The 11,302-nt window shown below is 39.7% G+C and overlaps 2 protein-coding genes across 2 annotated transcripts; one reads left to right on the top strand and one right to left on the bottom strand.

The window, feature by feature from the left end:
- The first annotated feature begins 3,042 nt into the window (after nucleotides 1-3,042).
- Nucleotides 3,043-4,685, top strand: LOC131877990 (prostaglandin reductase 1-like). The gene is made up of 3 exons (XM_059223866.1): nucleotides 3,043-4,128; nucleotides 4,189-4,389; nucleotides 4,468-4,685. Exons 1-3 carry the CDS (start codon nucleotides 3,511-3,513, stop codon nucleotides 4,663-4,665), a joined length of 1,017 nt encoding a protein of 338 aa, XP_059079849.1. The 5' UTR covers nucleotides 3,043-3,510; the 3' UTR covers nucleotides 4,666-4,685.
- A 3,886-nt stretch (nucleotides 4,686-8,571) lies between these two features.
- On the bottom strand, nucleotides 8,572-10,878 carry LOC131877983 (glutamate receptor ionotropic, delta-2-like). Its single transcript, XM_059223855.1, has one exon. It carries the CDS (start codon nucleotides 10,791-10,793, stop codon nucleotides 9,000-9,002), a length of 1,794 nt encoding a protein of 597 aa, XP_059079838.1. The 5' UTR covers nucleotides 10,794-10,878; the 3' UTR covers nucleotides 8,572-8,999.
- Nucleotides 10,879-11,302: the final 424 nt, after the last annotated feature.

The following is an 11,302-nucleotide window of genomic DNA, read 5'->3' as shown; positions in this document are numbered from 1 at the left end:
TTTTTTCCCACTCTTCGAAAAAGATTGATGACTTGGAGAAAAAAAACTGAATCGGCCATTTCTACTTTGAACTGATGAAACAACTGTCTTCTGGTTTGGATGCTCATGTTGCCTTAATTCACATATTGAAGATACGTAAACGATTAAAATCATTGTAGGGAACCCATAAACTCGTTTCCAGGAAAAGATTTCAAGTTGTCTGGACTCAAGCTGTCTCCAGATCAATTCAGTTAAACCCTCTTTTTCCTTATTGGGGATGGTCCTGTTTGTCTTTCTCAGGGTTTCTATGAACGTAAAGATACGCGTTCTCGTGTGTCCTGTTGAGTTAGCATCAGAGTTCGAGGATCGTTGGCTTTTTTACAGCCCATACCAGTACTTCACTTGTCGTCATCACTTTTGTCGAGACTAAATATTCTAGGTCATAGAAAAAAGTGGCTCATTTATACTAAAGCATACTAAAACACAATGTCTCGTGAACTTTCTTGACTTATTTCCCCCGGTTGAAAAAAGAGCACATAATGCCAAAAATTATGAACCTTTTGTTTTGGTTGTTTGATATAAAAAAGTGACGTGTTTAATCTCGAACAAGTTAAATGTTAACAAGCTCATACATACATTTCTAAAACGTTGAATTACTTCACGAATTGTCAAAATGTACAACGTGATCAACCAAAACGTAAAAACTTGTTCATTCGTATTTTTGGCGGGTTTGGTTTGATTTTTTTCACGGGCTTTTCTAAAAGCTACAGGGAATGTAGGATAGGAGTAATCCTCATTTCTATTAAAATGAAAGGTTATAATTCTTCTATTTATTACCTTTCAATCTTTATATGAAATTTGGTTTACCAACGAATTTGAGTTGGCAGACCGAGCTAGTCCTCAAATGTAGGGTTGATCTGGAATGCCATTTTTCTGTAAATAATTGCTGAAATGAATTTTGAATATTAAAAATACCCCCAGTATAAAGCTACTTGCCGACTGATCTGATTCAACAAATGAAACGGAGAGTTGACAAAAATCCAAAACAGTTTGACACATTTAGGGATCCACCTTCCAACTTGTTATCAATTATCAGATAATGAATCACCAACTCGTAAGGAGGTGTTGGTTTGGCCACCCATATGGCCAAACTTGAAGTCGTTTTTGAGTGTAGGGCATTAACTCATGATGTCTTTGTGATATATGGAGCATATATATTCTACTTTGGGACATCCATCATCAGATCACCTCAGCCGAGAGAGCTCTCATTGGACCTTAAAAAAGTGAACTGAACCAAAATGACCACAGGCAATTGACCCTATAATTCAATAGGAGAACAAACACTCTCAGTCCCTATTGCAGGAAAGGTCAATCCAAGTTATTGAAAGCAACTGTCTTGTCTAGTGAGAAAATGCTACAAAAGAGAAAAACTAAATTGGGTCATGCATTTGTTTGCCTCACGAGGATTTCAATTCAAATTTTGACAATCAGGCTCGAATGGGAATAACGATTTCTTGACCCATTAATACAGATTGTGTTACAGCCAAGGACCACTATTAGAATGAGATCAATAATGAGTGCTTAAACACCTACAAGAGGTACGACCGCCCAAGGTGGTCGTTGAATCTTTATTGGTACAAACATGGAAATAAGAGGCTAAAAAAACCATCATCGCATCAGGTTTTCAAATTGACATCATCAATTTCCTAGGCTATTATCATCTACCGCTCAAAGGACTGGTTTATTGAAAGCAGCTCCTTCAAAACGCCAAATTTGACACAAAAGTCAGACTAGTTTTGCCACTAATTTCAGATCAGCCCTACATAAAAGAGCTACCAAAATCCACCAACTCTTATGGGTTGATAGATCAGATTTTTGATTTGGAATTTGGTTCAAGAGCAGGTGCAAGTCTGATTGAAGAGCCGCTATTATATCAAAACTTCAAATACGAATACTCTACAAATATTGCAAAGGAGCAATTTTAACAATTAAAGATTGGTTGGGATTGACATAAATCAGATCTAAATAACTTTTCCATTGCCAAAATAAGCCAATGCTTAGAGTGAAAGCTCGTTAAGGACCAAAAGAAAGAGATTTTAAAGTAATAGGATTGATGAATATCGTTGTTTGTTTTACATTTTATCGCATGTTCGTTTCTTATTGAGGTTGAGCGGAGGTGCCATTCACTTTAGTCATTTTCTCTAATCTTCAAGTAGGAATGAAAAGTGATTCAAAGTAATATTGCTACCCAACGATCCATTCCAGACATTGTCGAAATCCCAAAAAGCCAATCATCGGTTTGAATCCTGGCTCTTTGTCTCTTTTTCCCAATCAGCACATACTGGTGCCCAAGAAAAGGCGGAAGGGTGAGTGAGAACTGAGAAGACATCTGAAGAAACAATGCCCCGTCATGGTGCCAATGTGGGGATGATGAGTTGGTTGATTGTACCTCCAATATTTGCAATCTCGTTATGGCCTATTTGACCTTGCCCATTCATCTGAATTATCAAACCATTGACTTCCTTGACAGATAACATTGGGGCTACCGAGAACTCCGGTCCTCAAATTTTGATTCATTCCCAAGTAAAAAGCTCGTTAGAACACCACGGTCTCCTAGCAACACTCCCATGGCATAATGGGTGTCGGAAACTTGAGAGGTCACTCGGAAAGTTAGTTCTGTACGACAGGAGTATGGTTGGCTCTTTTTACCATTATTGGCAGGGGTATGTCTGAGAAGGTGTGGAGTGTGGCGAGGGGTGAGGAAACTGTTGTAAGAGCTCTTGGCAACAAAGGAAACGAGTTTTTTTTCCTCCTTATGAAACCTCTCCTCCCTGGCACTAAAAACGGAGAGTCAAGGTCGTCGATCCAATGAGTCTGTGAAATAATTCACAGGAGATTGCTCTGACGACAATTAACTTCCCGGTGGTAGGAAGCCGATAAGACTCGGGAGCAACAATTGATCACCATCTTCAACTTGCACATCTCTTCTTCACCATAGTAGACTAAACTTGCACTTGGTCGGTCGTGCATGACAATTTGCTTTATCGCGATGCCAGATCTACTTTGAAGTGACAAGGCAAAAAGTACGTCCTACACCATAACGGTCTTATGAATGGAAGACGATATCGACAGTTTTCTTTTATAGCTCATGAACAGGCCACCTCTTCTAGTGGCTTATTTCAAGCGGAAAACGAACCCTTCAAAAAACACTCAAGTTTGATGTGCCGTGTTTGAGCAACAGGACATGGTTTTGGTGGTCGGTGGCTAGGATTCATTTGTGGATTGGCATTGATGCACGAATTGCATCTTTCCACTCAGAGCTCGACCTGCCCTAAGACCCCTCCTCCCATCAATAATGTTTTTTGCCTTATGACATAGAGGTTGAAACAGACTGTCCGTCCGTTGAACGGTTCATACAGTTCATTGTGTCCATAAAGCTCACAACGATGATAAGAGCCCTCTCAATTCATTCAAGTCAAACAAGCAGGATTAAATAAGTCTCAGTATTCGATAAGACGACTTCGTTAGACCATGGTGTTGGCCCGTCGATGGGCGTTAAGGGTCCATTTTCAAGGGGCACCCAAGCTTGAGGATTTCGAATTGGTTCAAGAAGAACTGGAGCCCCTTCAAGATGGCGAGATATTCTATCAATCTGAATTTATCTCTGTTGATCCCTACCAACGGAATTACACGCTTCGAATGCCCATCCCTCCACCTTTCACGATGCCGGGAAGTGTAGTGGGACAGGTCAAGGACTCACGAAACCTCGATTTTCCCGTTGGAACCAGAGTGGTGGTCTATGACGGATGGAGAGAAGCGGGTATAATCAATCCTACCACCGCTGGCAATCACGGGACCGGGTTGGACATGGTGAGGAAGGCGCCAGACATTGGCAACTTGCCGTTGTCTCTGCTCTTGGGTGCTTGTGGTATGCCGGGAAATACAGCCTATTTTGGGGTGACCGAGATCTGCCGACCCCAAAAAGGCGAAACTGTTCTGGTCACGGGTGCAGCTGGAGCAGTTGGGAGCTTAGTTGGGCAGATCTCCAAGGTTAAGGGTTGTAAGGTCATTGGATTTGCCGGAAGTGACGATAAGGTGGCGTGGTTGAAAGATAACTTGGCGTTTGATGAGGCATTTAATTATAAAAAGGTAGGGGAAAAGAAAAAGGTATTTAAAAAGATTGATTTAAATGATAAGCTTCCTTTTAAGACGACAATGGAGACATCTTTGAGCAAAGGTGTTCCTCAAGGCGTCGATTGTTTCTTCGATAATGTGGGAGGCGAGGACGCATCATCAGTTATTGCAGCAATGAATGTATGTGGAAGAGTGGCTTGTTGTGGAGCCATTGCTTCCTACAATGTCAAGGAGCCTCTTAAAACAACGGCCATTCAATATTTTCTCATCCGAAAGGTCCGTCAGTAACCATTATACTTGCATTATCATATGGTAATGTGATCAACATGATTTTGCTTTCATTTGATCATTCAGAGATTGAAAATGGAGGGGTTTCAAGCCGCTCAGTTCAAGGATCGCTGGGATGAGGGTGTTCTTCAGATGGCCAAATGGATTCAAGAGGGCAAACTCAAACCTCAGGAAACTGTCGTTGATGGATTTGAAAATACCCCTAATGCATTCATGGGTCTGTTTTCTGGAGACAATTTGGGTAAAATGGTTGTGAAGGTATAATACACGACATGAGTCATTCAGTTTTATTGCATTTACCCGTATGCACGAACAATAAGACACGCTGGAAACAGGGACTTCAAATTAAATCAAATTCCGACTTTGTAGCCCATGTAGGTTGTCAAAAACGTTGTAAAGGTGCATCTATAGGGCTAGTCAAGTATACGCGTTCATGGACAACTGACGTTATTCCATGGAGTAAAATCAAAGAAAACATGCCCAGCCAAACCGCATTGTGCAGGCATTGAATTTCGACATTTTTTCCATTTTATATGCTTGTCTAGGCAATTAGCATTGTGGTATTGAGCCAATTTGATAGTGAGTTCACTGATTAACACCAAAAATGCTCATTTAGTAGGGTTGTGTAACACAACTCGCAGCACTCGTTTATTGAAAATTCAATGGGCGAATGGTGCGACTTGACTGTAATGTTTGTCTTTGTTCTCTCTCCCCAAAATCAGGGTGCCGGACCACATTTTTCCTTGAATTTCCTTTACTTGACATCCCCTGTTAGGAAGAAAAAGAAATATCTTAATTACTTAATCATGCACGTGAACTTTCAAACCAATGCACGATGAAAACTATTTTGAAGATTTTTTTTAAACACTTTTTGTTTAATCAGATAGAATGAAGGGGACATAATCATTGTTTGCTTTCAGCTTTATGTGCAGGCGAAATTATTTTGCCTGATAATTGTATTGCCCCACGAAAAATTACAGCGTTACATGATGATTGGGTCAGTGATTAATTCGTCATTCTTTTTTTTCTTCCGTTTGGTTATTTGACGCAGCAGGGCCGTTTAGAATTGACACGGAGATTACACTCTCCTAGATTGCCCTAAAGATTCTGCAGTGATGGTTCTAGGTACAAACGAATTTGACTTCATCTAACTAGTCGGCATTGTGAGTTTTAACAGTCACGCTCACAGTATGATTATTACTATTAACTAATCTGGATGTATTATGAATATACAATTCACCATAATGATGAGCCCTCTCAAGTGATGAAATTCCGACGGGTTCAAATACCTAAATGCACCTCAGCATCCGGTAAAATTGGAAGGTGGAGTGGGATCTTTAATCAAGTCAAACCACATACATAGCCAACCTAAAAACCTTGAGCTAATGGACGAAAATTGTGAGGTTATATGAATTGAATTAGGAAAAAGAGTCTTCCTCTCCGTGCACATCCATAATCCCCCACATGCTGACTTTAATCGAGCTTTCCACAAACTAAATAATATTCTAGCAAAGATGGAAGGAAAATCAGCCTTTCTTTGGGGAGATCTGAACGTTGATTTGCTGGAACATCTAAGACTCTTACAGACCTCTGTGGCTTTTTTAAACAGTTTAGTTTATCACCCCTGATCAATGATGCGACTAGTATTACTGCACACTCCCGCACTTTAATAGACAATATTTTCACTTACTCTTCCGAGTTAATGTCATCTGGAATACTTGAATTTGACATTAGTGATCACTTTGCAACTTTTACTTAAGTATGAAATCAGTAACCAATAAGACCCTGTCCAAGGAAAGAAAAATTAGGGACAAACCTAATCAAAAAAGACTAAAATATTTATTGCAATGACTGGGTGTTAGAAAATGTTGTCTCAAAATTGTTTAATGCCATATCTAAGACATTTGATATGGCTTGTCCAATAGTAAAAAGACGATTTAATAAAGCGAACACAACAGAAAATGCTGGCATGACATGGAGACGACAATAAAAAAGATAAATATTAAATCATTTCAGAAAACATCCTAATACAAAGTCCCAAACAGTTTCTTTTAACCTCAAATCAAACAAAGAACACCAAATCATATCTGATCCAACACAAGATGTGACAATATTTAACAACTATTTGACACACATAGGTATAACTTTAAATGGAAACTTTCATTCACTTAACGCTGAGCTCATGGTCGGGTTAGGACCCAAAAAGTCAAAATATTCATATTTTGATTGGGGCCTTACTTTTAGAGCCAGTAAAACAGTTATTGTTCTGTTCAATTAAACGATTAAGGTTGTTATGGGGATACCTCCCTTGCACTTATTCTGTGAAATGAGTGCCATTAGCGCCTCTAAGAGGATTCAAAGTCGAAATTCCCCGTTGCGGGATGGCATTGGCTTGAGAAATCTCAGAGGACATCTCTTTCATCTATCCACCCGCTCCGGAGAATGGGGCCTTGGACATATTTGCTCACAAAGGAAGCCTCTTTCTCACTCTTGGACGAGGGGCTTCACTGTCCACATAGATGACCCCTCCACAGGAACACCATATTGCAATGATGCATGCTGATACACTCATGGAAGCAAGCATGATAAAGGAATTGGATGGGACGTCTTTATCAGCATATCCGAAGGGGTAACATTCTATGAAAGGAAAGGTCGTCTCAATGATGATACTTCAATCAAATGGACGGTCTAACAAGCCGAATTTTAAAACATATAACTCCAGCTTCAAAAGTGCCATTAACGAGTTAGTGAACATTTCTTTTGTGTCCGGATACGAAGAATGGCAAACTACAAGTCATTCAAATTTTTAAATCAGGTGACAAATCACACTATGGTAACTATCAGCCTATAAGTCTTTTGCCAAGTTTCGAGAGAATAGCTCATAAACACATGTATAGTTTTAAAGGTCGAGGTTCTCCTTTACCTTGAACAGTTTGGTTTCAGAAAGCAGCATAACACTGTACATGCAGTTCAAAAATTTCTACAAAAATTTTTTGCTAATCTGCGCGACAAAATTGTTCCTGAAATAAATCTAGCTATTTAAAATGATTTGTTATATCATGGGAATATCCCAAAATCTAGAGATCTGAGCCCAATTCTGGATCGTTTCTCGATCTAAGATTCACTCCTTGGCTTTCAAAAATTGGGCTGAGATCTCTAGATTTTGGGATATCCCCATAATAACTATCAAAGGTGTTTATTAGGATGTTTTCTGAAATTATTTGATAGTTTATCTTTCTGTTTTCGTGATGTCATCAGTCCCCATGTCATCCAAGCATTTTGTTTTGTGTTCGCTTTATCGTCTTTTTACTATTGGACAAGTTATATCACTGTAGCACGGTTATCCAACTGATTGAACATGTAGAACATATATTGAGGAACTAGAGAGCCATGAATCAGTCAATGTTGTCTATCTTGATTTTGCCAAGGCCTTTGATAAAGTAGATCATGGCCTTTAGTTTAATAGACTTCATCACATTGGGATCGACAGTAAGGTTCTCAATTGGATAAGAAGCTTCATTCATGATAGGAAGCAAATTGTTAAGGTCGAGGGATCCCCTAGTGACATACATGATGTTCAGTCGGGCGTTCCTCAGGGCTCCATTTTGGGTCTTCTTCATTGCTCCGCTTCAGAAGCTTAGTAGTAGTAACGTCAGAGTCTCTTCCATTGCTGATGTTACAAAATTAGTTTTAAAAAAATTAGGAAAAGCTTTCCAAAACTTGTGGTAGAATAAATCGCACGTTTAAGTTGGTCTTAACCCAAGATGTAGCGTCAATGCTAGAGACCGTAGGGTTATTTTTTTTGGTTTGGTTTTTCACGGGCTTATCTAACCGCTGCAGGGAATGAAAACCCCAGTACTATCAAAATGATAGGTTATAATTCGTCTATTTATTACCTTTCAATCCTTATATGATATTTGGTCTACCAACGAGTTTGAGTTGGCAGACCGAGCTAGTCCTTCTATAGAAAATATGAAAATGGTTGGAACATTAATAGCGTCATCCTGACAACGAAAGTAAATCCTACCAATATCACAAAACAATTTCACTTAAACTGCAAGTGTAAATGATAGGTAAACATTGCAAAAAAATAAAAAAAAAACATAAAACATTTGCAAATGGTTTGTACGATAATTTTGTATGAAAAATGTAATTGAAATACAATTATAAAAGAAAAAGTATAAAAGGAAAATAATTGTTATTACTTACACATCAGGCCAATGGTTTTTGTAATTGTGACTAATTACGCTTACAAAATGATTGACGCAGGTCTGCTCAAACTCTAAACCAACCGCCCGGTAACGTTCAAAGTCCTGGAATCTGGAAAAGTGGTCATTCTAAAAAGCCAGATTTAACACATTAGTCCAAGAAATTGTCGCTGATTCGAGCTGACCTAGATTCCCTTCAGGATAGCAAAATAATCTATCAAACCGAAAGATTGATCTCTACCAATGAAACTTCACTCAAGAATAAAGATTCAAGTATTTTTCCCGCCACAACGTACGATGCAGAATAAGATGGAATGAATTTTATTTCATGCAATCATATATCAACAGTCTTTTTGACGATACAAATGTGTTTCGGCTCATTAGAATAAATCAATTATTTTGGACCAAAGAAGAAAACACGCTGGAGGAATCGGATGGTTTGTCGATCCTCGAGTCTCTCATTCTAGCTCTGAGCATCTCCAGACAGAAGCTAATCAAGCTCATAACGGTGCCCACTATAAGAATTTTAAAGAATTCAAAAACATTCCTAAAGTCCACCTCTAGAACCTCTGGCGAGTTATCTGAGCATATGTATTCTCGATTGGTCTCTGTGGGATACAACCATTTCTGCTTAAGCTTGTGGAGCACTCCGGACTGATCCATTTTCCTGATTTGATAATCAAACAACTTCCGAAGTTTGAAGCCCTTGCTGAAGCCAAAAGCAAGCTCAACTTGAGCTTCCATGGGTCTTGTCTCAATCTGGCAGCCTTGGTCCGGATGATCTGAGACCCAATTTGCCACCAAGGTGTCTAGATAAATGGCGGCCGACTTGAGATCCTTTTTGTCCACGAAGCTTTCCATCACATCCTTAGAGTGGAACTTTTGGTTTTGACTAATCTTGGTATTCCAGAGTCTCTTGTTCAGCGACCCATCGGGGGCGTTCTTGAACATGACCAACTCTGATCCTATTCCATTGATGAACAGATCAAAACCGTAGGTTTCAATATCTTGGATAGACTTGATTTGGTCAGAGCTCAAGCCAATGCTTAGATTCGAAATCAGCCGAGCCGAAAAGACATTCAAAGCGAACCATCCAAAAACCAACGCTGAGAGTAACAAGATCTTCCTTGAGATTCGAATGAGATCATCCGAGGCCCCTTGGGACACCAAAGCTCCGAATTGATTCAAAAGTCCTCCCACGGAAGCCTCGAACCCGACCTGATTGGGGGGGAGTAGCACCAATGAGAACGCGATAAGAAGGACAGTAGTTACAATGCCCAGGATTTTGACATCGGTATCAAACATGTCGAGAATGGGTCGACTTCCTCCTGGAATAGTCCAAGTCATGATTATGTATTGTAACCTTGTGCTCAATGAAACAAAGTCCACAATCTCGTTTCTTTCATGGACCACGCCAAGAGCGGCGACTGAGAAATGGATCTCTTGCCGTTGAAGTTTTCCAAGAAGACTGGTCCAAGTTCCATTAGGAAGACGTTCGCCATATTTGGCGTCCGACTCTTCGACAAATTCGTATTGAAATTTCATATTTTCTTGCAGAACTTTTAACACATCAATGCTGAAGCCATAAGCGTTCTTTGGTCCGGATTCAGGAATAACATTGAACATGGGCAAACTCAGAATACCAATGGCAAATTTGGCACCTTTTAGATAGCTTCTTCGCTCCTCGAAGGAATTGGCTTCTAGCATCAAAGTCTCGCCTGCCCAGATCTCAATTAATTTGGTAACATGATCTCCATTGAAACTTAAATAATGCTCATAGATCAGAATCCGATGGGCCTCCATTGACAACGAAAATACTTTGGAGACACATGAAGGCTTCTTTTGGAAGATCATACCCGTCGTGGCATTTATGTTCCTCAAGACAATGAAGATATATCCACATTCTTCCTGCAGATCAAAGTTCGGATTATCTCGGACGTCAAAAAGGACTTTCCATTCATCCTCATGACATCTAAAGTCGCCAGTCACTTCCGATTTAGGAAAGAGCTTTTGTATCGCCGAGACATCTTCTGGTGGCAAATGTTCACTGGATCCGAGAACAAAGGCCAGCCTCTCTTTGTACACTGATGACGATGGGTTTGTTAAAGGTCTCAAAAGCTCAAGGTCCATGCACTCTATGGTTCCACCAAGGAACCATAAGGCTGTCCAGGTCCAAAACAACATAGCTTTCGGGTCGAAGTCTATTTCTTAAATATCCTCAAGTCGAAAATAACTTCACGAGCTTCTAATTAGGTCCAATAGGCCAGTATACTCCTTCCAAAAATAGCAACAGACTACGGCCAATCCGAGTTATATCACCAAGAGTAACTTCTGCCGAAGAACTTGGTCACTCTGTTAATTGCGTATGTGAGTATCGGAACTAAAGCCCAATAACTCATAGGGTTATGGTTGTGTAATTAAGTCAGTATTACCCATAGTGATGCTTCAAGACTTCGTTGAAAGGACCAACTGATTGATGATGATATTCCGATCATTTTGCTATCACGAAGATTAAAAAAGGATTGAATTGGGAAGTTTGGACAAAATAGAACTGCATTTCTGCTGAGTAATTCATGTCGAATGAAAAATAACGTGACAAACAATTATCGGAAAATGAGTATCCTGAGGTGACAGTTCAGTCGATATAAACAATTTGGCACTCAAGCACTCTTACAAACAATAGAAAATAAATG

Source organism: Tigriopus californicus, chromosome 3 (assembly GCF_007210705.1).
Source record: "Tigriopus californicus strain San Diego chromosome 3, Tcal_SD_v2.1, whole genome shotgun sequence".
Lineage (NCBI taxonomy): Eukaryota > Metazoa > Arthropoda > Copepoda > Harpacticoida > Harpacticidae > Tigriopus > Tigriopus californicus.
The sequence above is the reverse complement of the archived record's forward strand: the minus strand, read 5'-3'. Positions and strand labels throughout refer to the sequence as shown.

Bases quoted from the DNA above. Each gene is read 5' to 3' on its own strand.
- LOC131877983 (XM_059223855.1), bottom strand. From the start codon at position 10,793: ATGTTGTTTTGGACCTGGACAGCCTTATGGTTCCTTGGTGGAACCATA.
- LOC131877990 (XM_059223866.1), top strand. From the start codon at position 3,511: ATGGTGTTGGCCCGTCGATGGGCGTTAAGGGTCCATTTTCAAGGGGCA. The intron at 4,129-4,188 runs GTAGGGGAAAAG...CTTCCTTTTAAG, and splicing joins AGGCATTTAATTATAAAAAG to ACGACAATGGAGACATCTTT. The intron at 4,390-4,467 runs GTCCGTCAGTAA...TTGATCATTCAG, and splicing joins AATATTTTCTCATCCGAAAG to AGATTGAAAATGGAGGGGTT.